Below are 17,969 nucleotides of genomic sequence, written 5' to 3'. Positions count from 1 at the left end.
TTTTGGCGAAATACAGATGACAAATCTGTTTAGACTTTTTGAGTACTCTGTTCCTTTCCTTTAATAATTCCATTACTAGTTTACATGTTGTCCTCACGGACAGCGGAGGTCTTTCTTGCGATTGCGGGTTGCAGTATCGCAGACACTTGCTAATTATCGACGGTTATTGGAATCTGTGAAATGCTTCAGTCAGAGAACATATATAATATAATTATAATTATATGTTCTCTGCTTCAGTATAGTAAACTTTTCAATATTCCTTTCAAAATAAATGAATGTCTAGAGTAATACTTCTTTTAAAATGACACACGCATATTTACGTTAGTCGTCTATCTGATTGCGTTTGATTTAACCAAAATTATTTAATAATTTATGTAAATGTATTTTCAACTATTCATTCTTATATCGCGATATACAATTTCATCATAAATCTCATGTAATTACTTGCAAGAGTGTCGATGAACTTGAAAGTCAAGCGAAATTTCTTTGTAACTAAATAACCAACAGATTTTCAAAATGGATTTTACTCAGGATCCAGGGACAAAGAAGAGTTTTACGAGATTCTTAAATCTACTAAATATTTCGAGTGCAAAGTTCAGTCGAACAAATTTTAAAAATTCTACTTTACAAAATAATGAAGTAATATCGCAAATTAATAATCAGCCTTGGAAATCCCTTCAAGATCAAAATCTTGATCCTGATGTTGAACTGAACGATCTTATTAATTTAGTGTCCTCCACGCTACAGGAACTTAAAGCAATCTCAGGTTCTAATGTCCTGAAGACTTTTCGGCCGCCCGAAAATTCAACAGGAGAAATACCTAATGATAAAGATTATGTAACAACTAATTTGTCGTTCAAAAATTCAATACAAAATTTAATGTCCTCAATTTATATCGATGACTGTCAAACGACGCCTATTTATACCGATGCACGGTCCATTAGGGGAAATAATAATTATTCAAAAGATTCTGGATATGTAGACAATAGAGGGGACTTCGATTTGATCAACAATATTATGAAAAGTTCAACTATGTTGAATTCTTCGTCATACTTGAATACAGATAGAATTATTCCTAAACACAATTGGAAAAGCGGTGACGCAGTAAATGAAATGAATCGTAGTTATCCATTGGAATACGATGAAAATTATATTGAGAAAAAGGCAAATGATAATTTATCAAAAATATATAATACACAAAGTTTAGAAAGTCCTTGGGATTCTAAATTTGCAAAATCTTTCTCCCCGATCAATATAAAAAATAATTTAAATAACTTTAAGAACCAAGATAGAGTTTTCTCTGCATCTCCAGTTAGATGCAACAATATGGAAGGTAACGTTTGGAATGATTTACATTTACCAATGTTTAATCTTTCTATATTTTTTATAAAATCTAATTCAATAAATGATTTGTTTTTAGAAGAAATGGAAACTGTTATACCTACTCGTGATAAAAATTTTAAAGAAATTACGGAACATGCTATGTTAATTAATGAAGTTAATGATGGTATTAATTCGGAAAAAATACAACAATCTTCATTAAATCGTTTAAATAATTTAAGAGAAGATACTAGCATAGTAGTCGAAGATAAAAAATTGAATTTCAATCAAGCATCTTTGAAAAGTATCAGTGATACAGGATATATAACGGATGAAGAAGTTGGTCAAAAAATGTCACAATTGGGTCTCTCAAGCGGATTTACTACAAGTAAAATATGCAACGTTGATCAAGAGATTTCTCAAATGAATTTTACCAATGGATTTACTACGAGTACCAGACCCTGTGTTGGATTAGTTTCCGAATGCCAATTAAAGATGACAAATGGACGAAACTTGTTTAAAGACAAGAGAGATCATAGTAATACTAGAAATCGTAAAAACTTGGCAAAAGAAAATTGCAAATCAAGTCTTAAACGAACAAATATGATGGATGTGAAAAAGAAAAATATCAAACATGACGTAGTGCACGATGGGTCCAAACAAATGATGGAATTGCTGCCACACAAGTATAAATATTATTGAAAATCAGTTTTTATTTTAAATAGAAGTAGTAGATGTAAACATTCAATTAAAAAAGTATTGCAAAGCAATATGTGTACCAAAGTAAATGAGCATAAAAATGATAATTTCTTTTTCAGATATGATGACAAACTTTCTTCAAGATACATAGATAAAATTTCTCCAAGATCTCCTAAAATTAAAGATACTATTAAAAATTGCAAAGCTATAGAAAAACACGTGAAACCCTTGACAAATTTGAAAGGCACGACTAACAGTGTTAAGAATCCTAAATTTGCTAGAACAAAAGTTAGTATGAAATCCCAAGACAGTAACAAAGTGTTTAAAGACAATAATAGAACTAAAGTGACAGAAAATAGAGTGGAAAACATAAAGAATATTGCACAAGAATATAAGCGAATTCCTGAGGAGCCTTCAGGTGTTAGAAACAAGTGTGGGAATAATGTTTGGGAAAAAGTAATTAAACCAACATCTACGAACATTACAAAAAGATCAGAGGGATCAAAGTTGGAACTAAAACGACAAGGAAACGTGGAGACAAGATCAAAAATACCAGTAGGAAAATCTTGCGGAGATATTCAAAATTCCATAACGCCATGCAAAAGGTTTCAAACTCCACAATCTGTTCTCAAAGTATGCAGCATTAAGTCTGGGAAGGAATCAGCCAGGACAAGGTAATAATAAATAAATAAACTAATACGTTTGTCTTATGTTGAGCACTCCAAGGATTAAAATTGCGGATTAATAGGGTATTGAAGATGTAATTAAGATGTTTTGAAAAGCCCTCGTATCCTTCACGTTACTTGTTGACTTAACAATGTAAAAAAATGATTAACTCATATTTACTTTCTCCGTTATTAGGTCCTTAGGTGAAAAGAAATTTAATTCATTGGATATTGGTGTTTCTCAAGATCTGCTATCAAAAGATAATAGAAATTTAATTGATTTAGAAGAAAATCGTGTAACCAGGATATGCCAATGTCTTGCGTAAGTGGATGGATACTATAAAATGATTGAAACTGAAAATGCTTAGTTAATGAATTACTTACTTTATGAACAATTTTTAATATTTAATTTAACATTTCGTTTGGTAGAGAAACAAAAGCTCAGCAACGATACAAATGTAGCTCCAGCAAAGAATTATCAATAGTCACTGAAAATCAATTTTTGAATGATGAGAAGGATCAATGTTTTAGCAGTAATCAATCAGTCAGTCCCTCCAAAAGATGTGAATCAGTAACTTTTGGGAAAAGTAGTGAAACAAACGTGAACAAATCGAAATTCAATTCGAAAACGAGGCCGGGAACACCCAAAAGATTTTCAACGACAACGGTTGGGCAAAATTCTTTGCAAAATATTAATGAAAGATTTGAGAAGCCTAAAGTTATTAAAATGCTAGAGGAAATTATCAACGACACACCAAAAGTGTTAAAAGAAAATAATTTGTTGAATAAGACTGAAAGAACTATACCACATTCCATAAAATTATCAATAACAAGTTTACAAAATAATGATCTGAAAGATCAGCTAAACTCAAATAATAAAATTATTTCTTGTATTAAAAGTTCATCGGTTACTGGTTCAAGATCACAGAATAATAAAGTGCTTTACGATACAGATATGAATGACTCTGATACATTACCAATAAAACTCAGTATGAAATATATAAATGTGACAAGTAATGCACAGCTCAGTGAAAGCCAAACTGATACTGATATGGAAGAAATTTTCAAAAATCAGTCTAAGAAGTCTGTTGCATTGCAAAAAGAAACTGATTATTCATCAGGTACGGATGGACGAGAGTATGCAATTGATTCTAAGACAGTAACTGATATAGATCATTCTTGTTCTAATGCTCAATTAACATTAACATCATTAACTGATGTGCCCTGGGGATTTGAATTTACTTCAGACTATTCAACAAGTATATCTACGTATGCTAAGGACTGCCAAACTTCTTTGCCGTCATTATTAAGTTCATCTAAAACCTTGCAAAATGGAATTCTTGAAGAATACGCAAATAAAGGTGCCATACAAAAAGAAACCTGTGAAAATTCACAAGAGTCATTAAATAGAATAAGAAAGGCATTGTCTGAAAATTGTACTAAGAGCAATCACAGTTTGAAGAAGCAATTCTTAAACAAACACGCCAAATCTCTTCACGTACTCAAAGAGATTTTGAAATGTCAGGAGTTAAGCGTCGATTTTTTAAATGCAGCTGAAAGAGAATTGAAGAATGAATTACATGATAAAGTACATAGTAGCGAAAGGGAAATATATATAAATACAAACTTGTTAGGGAATTCAAAAATTGAAAGCCGTAGTCAGAATTTTTTGAATACTGACATCTCAGATCGTATTATATTAGGAAAACAAAGAAATTCTAATGAATTCATTGACTCCGAAAAATCTTTTAAGGATTTGCAACCAGAAAGATTAGACAGGGATCCGTCTATGGTCTTTAGTAATAATGTTGATATAAGAAACTGTTCCTGTACTTCTTCTTGCAAAATTAATAATTTCTTCAAGGGAAATGAAATGATGTCGAAAGATCCATCTAATTTAGTTGCAAAGCTAGAACCTGTTTCCCTCGTATGTACAAAATCAAAAGAAACTTCTTGTAAATTAAAAACTGTTACCGAAGAAGAGGAAGTATCTTGTAAACCAGAAGACTTTCCATCTTTTAAAAAAGAAATAACAACACAGGCTTCGTTTACACGTGAAGTTTTTACTGAATCGGAATTTTTTCAAACAATTTGCACTCAAACAGGACAGCATTTTTCTTTAAGAGATATTGCCATCAGTTCGGAGGACGATAAAGAATTAATTACAAAGAAAACCAAAAGTACATCATGCGATACCATACCTAATTATCAAACTGTTGGAATCGAATGTACGGAGCAATTAAATATGCTTTACAATTCAAAAAATATAAACACTGACCATGTAGTTACTTCTACAAACGAAGTGACCATTTTTCAACAAGGTACTAATAAAAATGTTTCCATTCAAGCTGAAGATATTCCAAAATCAAGAAAGCTTGTTACTGATACTTTTACAGAAACTTTGGAATCATGTTATAGCTTCGATGTACCTAAGAATATAATTGGAGAAGAAGAATTAAATACAATTATAATCCTATGTGACAATGAAGAAATTATGAGCATTGAAGAAGCTCAATCAAATAATATTGATAGATCTTATCAAAACCTAATTTTAAAATGTGATGACACATTTTCTGCATATACTGCAGCACGTAAGAAATGTAGAGAAAAACTGCCAACGTTCAGAAATAATTATTTGAAAAAGCAAGCATCGGAAGACATATTTGTCCAATTGCAATTAATGTCGGGGCATAATCAAAATTTAGATGCAGAAATTTACAGAAAGAAATTCGGTAAAAGTTCTACGAACGTCTGCAGAGAAAATTCATTTTTTCACCTGGTTCAAGCTATATCTATTACTTCATTTAACATCCAAGAAACAAATAAGCACAAAAAAGAACAGTATGATCCTTTAAAAAAGCCGATTAAACTTTCTTTAAATTTGAAAACTACAGCACCATCGTCAAATGATATTTCTGTAAAATTCATTGCAAACACCTCTGCGCAGATGACACATAAGAAAGTTCTACCGAAGATCAAAGTATTTATACATTTTTTGTTAAATCATTTAAGACATAATTTTCATGCACGTAAATCTTCACAGAAAAATGGATTTGGGGATGACTCGACTGTCAAAAAAGAGTCGTGGGAATACGAACGAGATCAAAAGGCTTTGTGGAGTAAGAATAACGAAGTTGAATCTCTAAAAAGAAAAAGGATAAAGGACTACGAATATACAAAGTGTTCACAATATTCACGACAGCAATTATTCGCTTACATATACGCAGTTTTGTGCTCTATTGTATTTTGTTCTTTTCAATTCTCACACTTTTGTGAAAGTTAAATATTTCCATACTCTAATTTCCTCACTGTTGTTTATACAACATAACTAATTCCCACATAAACATTTAGTATACCAAAAAATTTGGGCAAATTTTAATAACCGAATGAATATGAACAACATTATTATTTAAAGATAATCAAATTTTAATAACATACATTTATTGTGAATGCGTGTATGGAGACTTTGGTGAAGTACACACAAAATATATATTGCCTATACCGTTAGTTCAGGTGACTTTCTAATATAGAATTATGAAATAAATGAGAATTATAATAAATGTTTGTTATAAGAAACCTAAATAATACATATCTACGTTAACCATAATTACTTAAATAATTGCTCTAAATAGTACAGTTAACACAAAGTATATTGTACCATTTGTAATATTCTCATATGGAATACAAATATAATCAATTAAGATAGATGAAAAAGGTAATTTAATACCTTCTGTAAGATCCTCTATTATTATTCCAAGTGTTTCCATTTTCCCCACCTCGGTAACCTCTACCACCTCGCTGACCGCCATAACCACCTCCATAGCCAGCACTGGAACCACTACTACCGCCATATCCAAAATGACTGGAACCATTACCACCGCTTCTGTTAAAGTTTCCCTGATTATAGCTTCTATCGCTATAATCATTCCTGCCGCCGTAACCACCACGATATCCCCCACTACCACGCATGAATTTCGACGAAGAGCCTTCCATAGAATCACGAACAGAATGCAAGAATTCTCTCGGTGGTCTTTTACTACCAAATCCACCTCCAGTAATCGGTTCCATTTCATACCGACAAGAATTCATACCACAGAGTACTTTGATGACAGCTAATACCTGTGCAGAGTATAATATAAATTAATAAGCAATTAGATCAAAATTAAACCTTATTAGTATTATTAACATCGAACAACCTTGTCTTCGAGTGGACTGAGTTCCAATATGGCTGTTGGTTCTTTCGATGCTCTAACAACAAGACTCTCCAATGCAGGTCTTAGTGCAACGATGGCAGCAGCTTCTTCAGGATTCATATCCAAATTTATCCAGTTATCCAGCCTAACCATACCGTCGACGTACTCGACTTTACGTGATCCAAAAAGAAGTAAATGGATAGGGGACACCATTGTCATTTGCTTACAAGAGACTGCCCTGGTGCGAATCTGAATAAAAGAATTATTTATTTAGTTCTAATAAAAATCCTGTAATAGTGTATGAACCTTGTGTAAGTTACCTTTTCGCCAAATACAAAGAACGGAAATGGGAAAGTCTGTTCAAAGGTGCTGCAGTTTACTGAAGTTTTGTGTATGAGAGCAGCTTTAGACTCGGTCGTGAGTACCTTTCGTTTTTCTTTATGGTAACAAACGTTAGGATATAAGCCCATACATAATAAAGCAGTAATTGTATCAAGTCGGACATCCGCACCAGCTTGATAGTTCAAAGGTGTCGGGCATAGAGTTTCTTCAGGAAATCCAGCACTCTGAAGTAGAGACTGTAGTTGATTCTATATCAGGAAGAGTGATGAGTAATTATTATAAGATATAAATGATTGTGATTGTATGTATAATATCTAAACATACTTTAGCTTCCCATGTGACTCTCAGCGTAGGAATACTCAAATTTTTAGCATCGCAAAATGCCTGTTCTGCATATTCACCAGAGAATCGGGCTTCTTCCCATGCTTGGAACGCGTGCATCATTGCTACGTGATCACTATATCTTGCACCAGCAAATTGTCTCTGTGAAACTGCTGAACGTTTCCCATCCAGTCCTGTATTATAAACCTCCGGAAAGGTTGTACTATTCGCAGCCATTGTGGAGAGTGCATCCCCGACACGAAACATACATCCTAATATCATCATTTTACCCAAACGTGGCTCTATAGGTAATCGAGCCAAGATTTTACCTAATGGAGTCAATTCGTCATTTGCGTCTAAACATTTCATCTCTGAAAATCATGAAACCAAAAATTAAAACCATTCTTCGCGTTCTACACAAAAATACAATGTATTACCTCGCAGTATGACTTCAGCCTCTATTACAGCATCTATGGGAGGTGGTTCGATAGCTTTCGACAAGAACTGTCCAATACTTCCCAGCCTTAATAACTTAATACTCAATGCTAATTCATGTAAAGGTGTTCTAAACATTTCAGGTGTCATGTGTTCATCCATCTTCTCGAAACGAGCTCTTGAGCACAAATGAAAACAGAACCCAGGCTTAACTCTTCCAGCACGACCCTTGCGTTGTTCCAAATTTGTTTTGCTCGCCCATACAGTTGCGTAATTCGTCATGTTATTGTGTGACGTAAATAATTTCATTTTGGCTTTGCAAGAATCAATGACGCAAACTACATCATTGATAGTAATTGAAGTTTCAGCTATATTCGTGGCCAGGATAATTTTCGTGACATCTGGTGGTACAGGGTCGAATACCTTACGTTGCTCGTCTCTAGGAAGTTGAGAATGTAGTGGTATAACAAAGTAATTCGATCCACCAAATATAGGATGGAGCTGTAAGTGTTTCATCAATGCAAAAATCATACTCCATCCTGGTAAAAAAATAAGCACTGCTCCATTGATATCTTGGTCTTTAATATATCTTAGTAGTGCTTCGAGCAATTCGAAACTGATTTCCTTCTCAGACATTTGGGCCATAGCATTCTTTGTTTGAATACTATATTGCGAGGAGATAACTTTATTTAAATTCTCCTCGGCTTCAAAGTCTGTCCCCAGGTCATCCGCTTCACGATTCTTTCTCTTCTTCAAGTCAGTCGGTGGCACAAAAGAGGTCAGTTGAATACAATCTTCTAGGAAATACTGTTGTATCGGAAATGATCTGCCAGGAATCTCTATTACCGGACAATTATTGAAGTACTGACTGAACAATGTCGTATCTATTGTAGCTGACATGAGGATCACCCTGAGATCTGGATACATATGAATCATATCGCGGAGTACAACCATGATAAAGTCGGAATTTACGTCTCGCTCGTGAATCTCATCGACAATCACGTGCGACACACCCCTAAGACCACCCTCCAACTTTCTGAGTAAAACGCCAACCGTACAAAATAGTATACTGCTGTATGGTCTTGGTAGACAGGATTCAAATCTGACTGAATATCCTACGGACTGACCAATACTTTCGCACCTTTCACTAGCAACCCGATCAGCTACGGAAACAGCTGAAATTCTTCTTGGTTGCGTTACAGCAATACTGCAGTATGCACCTTGGCCAGAAGATATATAATCATCCAAGATGAATTGACAGACTTGAGTAGTTTTACCACAGCCAGTGTTACCGCGAATAATAATAACTGGATTATCATTAATAGCCATCATGATTTCATTGCGCTTTGCAAAGACAGGCAAGTTCGATCGCTCCTTTAAACTTTTTTGTAAAGCAGTATCATCATTTAATCTTTGCCTGTGATCATTTGAAATGTCTTCTGATAGTACGTCTAAGGAAATGGTGGCCAGAGGACCTTCGTCGATGTTACATCCTGTCCAGGGATTCCAATTTTGCTGAGGTGGAGACCAACTAACAACTCCTGCTGGTTGAGGTACTGATGATATAAAATCATCAAGAACGTGATTTGTTATTAAAGATATTCCAGGAGTAGATGACGGAGGTTTAGTTTCTGGTGTCGGTGTAGCGACAGGCTGTAAAAAAAAGGTCCGTTTTCATTATAAATAATTATATAATTATTTTGGAGTAAAAGTATATATATGTATTATGTACTTACTTCAGCTACTTTTACGTCGATTGGCTTTATTTCAAGTCCCGCCAGCACATCATGGACTTGACTAATTATTTCTGGAGATATTTTCACTGGATAGGGCTTAATTTGTTCGGCGTCTTTGTTGCTTTTCAAAGTGCCACTGAATGCTTCGATGACACCAAGATGATATAATTGTCTAACCAGCGACAATGCACAGCTCTTTGACGCTGTTTGTTTATTAGAACCCGTCTCGCGACCAGTAACACCTGATTGAATGTTTTAAATGTTATAGCAATATTTGATTATAAATAGATTAAAATAATTATTAAAATTTTGTACATACATCGCCCAAGTTCTTTTACGTAGATTGACATTTCAGCCATGAAGCTCCTAAGCAGGCAAGAATGATATATCAGTATTTATATAAATGAAATAAAATTTGACTGAGTCTCTTGGTAGTAAAGAAATTTCTTTTTTATATATAACATGCAATAATAATTAGAATTAAAAGTTATTTATCCCGATCCTATCCAATTCAAGCAAGCTAATCTAATTAGCAAGTCAACCCCAATGCTAGTTTATGAAACTCACCGTTCGAAGTTATCCAAGACCAAATTGGAGTACATTGATAAAGTTTCTGCAAGTGCCAGCACCAAAACAATTATTGAATCTTTTCAATAAAAGCTTTGCTTATACACCAGTTATACTCGTTCAAGAGAATTCAATTTTTTTCTTTTGAACAAGCACCTGACGATAAATGAATAACATACTCCAAAATGGTCTCGATGAAGTTCGAATCAATTCTGAAAGAGCCAGTGCATGTCTGCCAGAAGGCATTTCGCACCACTTTAACATACAGTAACTATGCAATGTTCAAATAAAATATTCATAAAATACGAGAAAAATGTATTTCTTTTTTCTTTCTATTTTTCAATTGGCAACTCAACTGATAAACAAGTACAATACGTACCAAGAACATTAAGTCCTTAATACATTCTGTACCATATGATAAATAAAAAAATTCTTGTAAATGCGATGAATGTAGAACCATCCAAACTGGTTCATACCTTGTGTGATCTGGGCCAACAGGGGTATATTTGTAATCAGCATTAATTTTATTAATCTGCATAAATTGATGCAACTTTGACTTTGCATTCTCAATTGTCCAATTCCCATGAATACCAGAATTGACATCCACATCTTCAGCTTCTTCAACCTTTTTCTGTTCCGCAATTCGATCAATATATGTATAATTTCCCTGACCTCTCTCATTATAAGGTCTATATGCTTGACCTATATCATTGGGACCCAAGCCATTTTGAAATACTGATTTAACTGGAGTTCCTGGATCAGCTTTTACATTTGTCGGCGTTGCAGCTTGAACAGGTGGCATATTATGATCTTGCGGTACATCATTTGCATTAACAATTCCTGAACGAATCAGATAATTAGTAAAGTCACGAGATGCATTGCCCATTGCATCTTTCTTATTCGTTGAATTGCCTATGGCAACATAATCATATCCAAGAACACGTAGCTCACAAAGAAAACGCTGCCGATGTTTAGGACCTAAATAAGTAACAAAACCAGAATATTATTAACTAATCAAATATTTGCATAGACACAATCCTTAATAGTTACCTGTCGGCCTGGTATCGAATTGTGGTTCCTTGCCATTTTTTGAGCACCATTGGTGTACAAAGGCTTTTATATCGCCCATGCTTGATCTTTATACCCAAACCTTAATCGACTTTGGCACAAAACAAAAAATCTCTTTAAGATCACACAAGAAATTCCAAATGATCATAACAATCGAGATCAAAGTGGAAAAACAAATATTACAAAGCGTCACAACAATTGTCAATCTTCATGACCAAAGAGACGAAAGTTTAATATAAAACACAGAGATGAGTAAGGAGATGGACAACGCTACGGTTTTAAACGATTCTATAAAAGTGACGCTAAATCGTAGCGGAGAGTCCGGAAGTAGAAGTTTGTGATCATTGCCTCCGTCGACAATGCGGATCCCGTCGTAGCCTAGCTGACCGCGATCACCAACCTGTAGCTTGACGGGCAGAGGTCCTCCGCTACTTACCGCTGGTTCCCAAAGTAACAATTAGAACGCGGCAGCTCATCGGATATATCCTAAATATTTTTTTTGCAATCCTAAGTTCGAGTGCACAGTATAAGATCGTTAAGATTAATATAACAAAAGCTAGCACCTGATGCCTGCCTGCACTGAAGCGTATGATGCCACCAGTATATTTAATAGATATTTTACCGATGTTGTGTAGCAAAACTATTGCTAAAACCTATCAGGAACTATAGAACTCCTCGAGAATCATTGAAAAAGCCTATTGTTGAATCATTTTTAAGAGATTTTAAAAAAAGTGCGGTGCTGGAGCTGACACCCGTGTAGCACCTCAATTTTTCAACAATGTTTCACCAATAAGCTTTTTCAATTGTTCTAGAGGAGTTGTATAGTTCCTAATAGGTTTTAATATTAGTTCCTGACACGTTGAATTTTAAAAAAACTGATGGTGCAAACCATGGGATTCGCCACAGATGTACTACGGACTATACTGTTTTGAATGGGATAGTCTTAGCTAGTATGTGTGCGAGTATACATATTGCAAAAGAATATTGTAAACTTACCCATGCATCAGCGTATACATCTAGAATAATTTTATGCATTGTATTGCGTCCAGTATTTTATGGTAACCATAATAATTGATAACGAGAAGACAGATAAGGGCAGTTATGAGCGCTTATACCGGGACTGCACCGGGGCTTCATCTCTGTGGCGATGATGGCGGGCTGGCGGGCATCATCCCACGGGAGTCTCGATCATCTGTTTGTCCTCCTGCCCATGCCATCCCTGCCTTCCGCTGCCTCGGCGACGTAGCCGCTCTCGCGGTCCATTCAGGGATGCTGTTCCCTCGTGGCAGGTCCACGTTGATGTCCTTCCTGCTGGTGTTGGCTGTGGGTCCTCGAGGATGGTCCTCGAGCCAGTGCCCTACGGGGAAAGGGGAATGGTGGCAGGGAGGGAGGGGGATCTTACTCTAATTACAACAAACCTAAAACAACTAAATAAACGCAATTACCAATACTTAACTCTAAGACGCTATACTCGAGGCCTATGGGACCCCGAGCCAGGAGACGGGGAGGAGTTTATTGTAACATTTTTGTTACAACATCTAAAAGAAATGTATGCAGTGTATTGCACCGAGTAATTTATATAAATGTTAAATAATAAGCTAGCGTAAGTTAGCATAAGTTAGCGTAAGTTAGCTTATATAAACTGTAACGTATTTTTCTTACTCAACACCGATAGCGAAAAATCCGAGAACTAACCTACGTTACCTTCGGCCCTCCACCCTTCGGTCATGCTTCGGCAAGCCAGGCGGTCGCCAGACAATTCTTTTTTCACCGGGAACTGACGAGCCGGTATGAACTGGGAGTTGGGGTGGAACAGGCCCAACTCCGCCAAAACGAGAGCTCTGACTGAACCTGTCAGAAAGACGATAACATAACGGATCCTATAGATTTTTGGGAACGCGTAAAATCGAGAAACGCAACCGTAGGTGCTGATCGTTGAGGTCGCGAAAAATCAGCAAACGCAACTGGATGCACGGCCACTCAGGCCGCTAGGTCGAGGTAGAGAGTGTCGGAGTAAGCGTCAGGCAAATAGTGCGATTTACAGAGATCAACGGATCGAGAACGTAATAAAGCGAATTGGACTTGTCTAATCGAAATCCCTTCACCAATTAATAAATTGGGAGTACTCACCGGAGCTGGTGCAGCTGATCCGTGAAGGCCGAAAACCTCATCCAGAGGACACTCGGGTGGGCACTACACTAGGGCACAGTACTGCACTTCCGGAACACTCACAGAAAATCCACAGAATTTTCTGGTAATCGCAAAAGCAACGCGGGAACTACACGAGCGAGAAATTGTTATACCGTATCGAAACACGGCTAGAAAAACTATCAACAAATAGCACGGGAGCGCGAAGCAGCTTGTGACATGTCGGTCGGTGCCCCGAGACAGACTGCTTTGACAATAGCCAAATTCGAGAACTAATCATTCTGATTAGTCAAAATCCTTATAGGATCCTTATCAGGAGCTATAGATCTGCTCTAAAACTATTGAAAAAGCTTATTGATGAAACATTTTCCAAAAGTTGAGGTGCTGCAAGGGTGTGAAGTTGGTACCGCAAATTCTTAAAAATGTTCCAACGATAGGCTTTTCAATAGTTTTCGAGGAGTTCTATAGTTCCTGATAGGTTTTAACAATAGTTCTGCTACGCAACATTGGTAAAATACCTATTAAGGATACTAGTTGCACCATATGCTTCAGTGCAGGTATGCATAAGGAGCTGGCTTTCAGTGTTGTTTTCAGATTGTGTTTCAAACAGTTCCGGGATAGTTCTCTCTAGTATGCACTCCATGTTGGGACCATAGTTCCGCTTGGAACTATTGTTAAATAATGCTGAAAGCTAGCACCGCATCGCTGCACTCCTTAACGCAGGCAGGCATGAGGTGCTGGCTTTTGTCTTATTAAATCTTATCGTCCTTATATCGTGCACTCGAATTTAAGATTACAAGAAAAATATTTAGGCAATATCTGATGAGCCTCGTTCTAAGGGTTGCTCTGGGAACCAGCGGTAAGTTGCGGAGAACCTCTGCCGGCCAATTTACACGTTCGTTATCACATTCAGCTCGGCTACGACGGGACATACATTATCGACGGAGGTAATGATCACAAAATCCTACTTCCGGTTTCGCCGCTACGATTTAGCGCCATGTTTTTAATATCGCCTAAAATCGTAGCGTTGTGCATCTCCCTACTCATCTCTGTAAAACAGATCACGCATATGAATCATAATTAATAATGCAAAGGTACGTTACTAGATGGAACATGTGGTCCAACACGTGCGCCATGTCATTGGCGAAGCTTCAGTTATGAAAAATGAAAAAACTACCATTAACGCAGATTCCTTCAAATTTAAAACTACAGTAAAATTGTAAAAATCGAACTATTTCGTGCATTTATAACTTATGTAAATCAGATGAAAAATAATGAAATGCTTAAGAACATCCAACAAAAAAAACTTGTAAGTCTACTGCAGACATGTTTCAATCTTACATAACAAACGTACGTCGAATACATTTATATGCTATACAGACCTTATTTTATGTAATATAATTATATATTGATATGTCACGAATCTTTTCGCAATAAAATTCAATACCATTTGCTTACATAGATATTAGAAATTCCATTAAAAATTAAACGTGTCCACAATTTCACATAGAGCATCATGGATATCATTGAGTATCATTCCTTCCTTTCTTTATGGCTGCCATTCAATGAGGATATATGCTAGTACTGAAATATCTCCATTTACACATACAGTGCGTATTAAGACCTACATAACCTGAGGGTAATATACCTAATTACACCGGCCTACCAGACTGTCAGCACGTCTTATGGCAAAACTGTCCACGTTCGCCAGCTACTTGCAAAGTGACTGTGCATTTAGCTATAGTAGTCTGCATAATCGAATACTGCTTATTCTGTATTGATTACGTGCAGAAAAGCATGAGTTGCATCCATCATTCCCCACCTTCATGAGTCCCACCGTTTATTCCCCTACGTAATCGAAGATACTATAATTTCTGACGTACTCTATTTTTGCATGACAAAGTACTTGAATGAATGCCTCAACATTTGTTAATAACTTGAACAAATTCGTGAGAATATAATTAATCAAATATAATTATACTATAGTAGGACACATTTCCTGTTAATTATTATGAGCCAATTTTATGTTGAATTGTCTAGTACTGGCATATGGGAGATTATTTGTAATTTGAAATTAAAGACTAATACGTATACCTACGGTAATGTATTATAAGGTACAGTGAACCTTTCATGTAGACCTACATCAGGTTCCAAGAATATTTTTTTTTTTATCCAAAAGTCGTATAATATCTTAACGCTTGTTCACGTGTGTTTCGGACGGAGGAGGGTATGGTTGAGTATATATATAAAAGTGAAGGTCGGAGCTAAAGAACGTTTATTACTTAACTGTCCGACGAAGGCAGCACAGTCGTATTCTGACAGTTTTTCCGAGGTACGAGTTCAGATCAGCAAATTCCCTCGTGATTTCCCTGCCACTTTGGTACTGGCACGGAAGGATCGTGAAGTACGCCAGATTTTTTTTATTAAAAAATATTGTTTTAATTTATTGGATTTAACTCTGCAAACGGAATATTTACTTGAACCACGTTGGTAAGTTTGATATAGAATAATTTTATAGAACATAATTGAGTTCTCTGTCAGAAATTTTCAGTTCTAAGAATGGAATTAGACTAAAATTACTGATTGTATATCAGTATTGCTCACATAGAGATTTTTCTGTGGTTTATTTTGAAGTCTTGATACGAGTCTGCATGCTCTTGCTTAATTTTACCATTTTAACGTCCTTGAGCCAGCAAAAGTTGCTTTTTGCAATATTTCTAATTTTGTAATTGATACGGATTGGCTATTAATTCTTGCCACTCTTTTTATTAATTAATACATTTTCTTTAGCACCATCAATTCAGGTAGACTGATAAGGTTAGGTCAAGTGCTTCACATTTAGCATCTATAAAACTGTCTGTCCCGTTGCAGATTTAATCTTTCTCAAATTGTCGTTGTGATGTATTATTATAAATACATTTTGTTCTTAAAATAAATTCTAACTTCTTATTGTTGTAAATGTACCAATTCCTGTTAAATTATGTAGTTCCTTTCTTGGTGTTTTTGAATTTCACTTTAAACGCTAACAGGACAGATTATTTAATTATGAATTTAAATTCAGTTTAAAAAGTGTTCGCTATTATTGGATCTTGCATAATTTTTGCTATAAAGATGTAGCCAATACTCTCTGACCTTGAACCTGCAAGCGTCTCAAATATAGATGAATGGTGGTAACTCTGACGTCACTATTTTAGCATAGGTTAGGTTATCATTGTTAGGTTTAATTATCGGTACTTCTCTTTGTTATACATTGTTGATTGACCTGAAACAGGTATTATATTCTATGTACGGATTATTAGAATCAGTATAAAACCATGATTATCATTGTTGTATGAAAACCAATATGCGATATCTAACTTTGGATCAAATGTGAACAACATTCACGTGTAGTGAGTGATGCAACCTCGTGGACGTTGCGGAAATATTCCATTGAAAAAAATGAGTTAAAATAATTTTGTATTGAGATCTTTTAATAGATTTGATTTGAATGTGTACTTTATATTGTCACGCAATGTTTTGATAATTAATTAACTTTTTAAATGGAATTGTAATAAATTTCTATATTTTTATTGTTGCAGTATAGTGAATTGAAGATACTTTAATTTTAAAAAATGTCGGGGCAGCAGGAATTGCAAATAGATGAGGATTTATCAAGCAAACTTCTACGAAAAGGAAAACAATCTCCTTTTCTTATGCTTGGTACGTATAGTATATTAATTGATAATAGTAGAATTATATAGTTCTTTTAATTTGCACAAATTTATCCACTTGCATATTTTCTGTTGTAAAAGGAATTGCAGGCTTGATCGGTACCTGTGCCTATGGAGCATACAAATTCAAGCATAGGGGTCAGATGTCAACATCGATTTTTTTAATGCAGTTACGTGTTGCTGCACAGGGTGTGGCGATAGGAAGTTTAACATTAGGAATGTTGTATCATATGTATGTAGATTATGTTGTCAAAGCTCCAAAAAAGGAATAAATCTTGTAACCACATTAGAACTAATTGATGTATATAGATGGAATAACTCAGACTTGTGATAAATGTCGGAGCAATTATGCACCAGATCTTGAAATACAGATTTCAAGATGAAAATTATTTGGTCTTCGGAACTGGCTAGAATATTAACTAACACTATAGCCTGTACCTATAGGCATTCAAATTATTTATTACATTATCATTAAGTTTGTTATTATCAGTCCTGTCTACGATAAAAGCAAAAATACTCTGTTATGTATTCAAGGCTGGTACCAATGTGATTAGTACTGCCTCTAAAATGATTAAAATACTTGATATTATTAATTAGTGAAATAGATGTACACACTATTTAATATGAAATCAATTTCTTTCATAATTCTTCTCATGTGTATATCTTTAATCATTAGAAGATTAATTTCAAAAGTATTGAATTGCACGATGTATCAAATGATTGAGAATCAATAAAACCAGTAACAGGAAAAATAAATAATTGTAT

The 17,969-nt window shown here is 35.2% G+C and overlaps 3 protein-coding genes across 7 annotated transcripts; 2 read left to right on the top strand and 1 right to left on the bottom strand.

Moving 5' to 3' along the window:
• The first annotated feature begins 42 nt into the window (after positions 1-42).
• On the top strand, positions 43-6,002 carry LOC107266156. 3 transcript variants are annotated; one of them, XM_015736366.2, is made up of 6 exons: positions 43-1,333; positions 1,421-2,006; positions 2,139-2,693; positions 2,881-3,006; positions 3,114-5,664; positions 5,728-6,002. In XM_015736366.2, the coding sequence occupies exons 1-6, from the start codon at positions 517-519 to the stop codon at positions 5,965-5,967; spliced, it is 4,875 nt and encodes a 1,624-aa protein (XP_015591852.2). In that variant the 5' UTR covers positions 43-516; the 3' UTR covers positions 5,968-6,002. The 3 variants fall into 3 exon arrangements, with proteins under 3 accessions (XP_015591852.2, XP_015591843.2, XP_024938470.1); XM_015736357.2 differs by having other exon boundaries at positions 1,424-2,006; positions 3,114-6,002; XM_025082702.1 differs by having other exon boundaries at positions 3,114-6,002.
• A 90-nt stretch (positions 6,003-6,092) lies between these two features.
• On the bottom strand, positions 6,093-11,852 carry LOC107266139 (dosage compensation regulator). 2 transcript variants are annotated; one of them, XM_015736330.2, is made up of 9 exons: positions 11,329-11,852; positions 10,755-11,256; positions 10,031-10,077; positions 9,712-9,953; positions 7,978-9,628; positions 7,544-7,911; positions 7,198-7,467; positions 6,881-7,126; positions 6,093-6,803 (listed from the first exon to the last, which is right to left on the bottom strand). In XM_015736330.2, exons 1-9 carry the CDS (start codon positions 11,405-11,407, stop codon positions 6,405-6,407), a joined length of 3,804 nt encoding a protein of 1,267 aa, XP_015591816.1. In that variant the 5' UTR covers positions 11,408-11,852; the 3' UTR covers positions 6,093-6,404. The 2 variants fall into 2 exon arrangements, with proteins under 2 accessions (XP_015591816.1, XP_015591830.2); XM_015736344.2 differs by lacking the exon at positions 11,329-11,852 and adding an exon at positions 10,279-10,324 and having other exon boundaries at positions 6,329-6,803; positions 10,755-10,885.
• Positions 11,853-15,765: 3,913 nt separating this feature from the next.
• LOC107265432 (HIG1 domain family member 1A, mitochondrial) lies at positions 15,766-17,960 on the top strand. 2 transcript variants are annotated; one of them, XM_015734881.2, is made up of 3 exons: positions 15,766-15,984; positions 17,073-17,193; positions 17,286-17,960. In XM_015734881.2, exons 2-3 carry the CDS (start codon positions 17,106-17,108, stop codon positions 17,474-17,476), a joined length of 279 nt encoding a protein of 92 aa, XP_015590367.1. In that variant the 5' UTR covers positions 15,766-15,984; positions 17,073-17,105; the 3' UTR covers positions 17,477-17,960. The 2 variants fall into 2 exon arrangements, with proteins under 2 accessions (XP_015590367.1, XP_015590369.1); XM_015734883.2 differs by lacking the exon at positions 15,766-15,984 and adding an exon at positions 16,685-16,765.
• The last annotated feature ends 9 nt before the right edge of the window (positions 17,961-17,969 follow it).

This window comes from Cephus cinctus, unplaced genomic scaffold (genome assembly GCF_000341935.2).
Source record: "Cephus cinctus unplaced genomic scaffold, Ccin1 Ccin1_scaffold0020, whole genome shotgun sequence".
Taxonomy (NCBI): domain Eukaryota; kingdom Metazoa; phylum Arthropoda; class Insecta; order Hymenoptera; family Cephidae; genus Cephus; species Cephus cinctus.
Note: the sequence above shows the minus strand (reverse complement) of the source record. Positions and strands in the feature narration are given on the sequence as shown.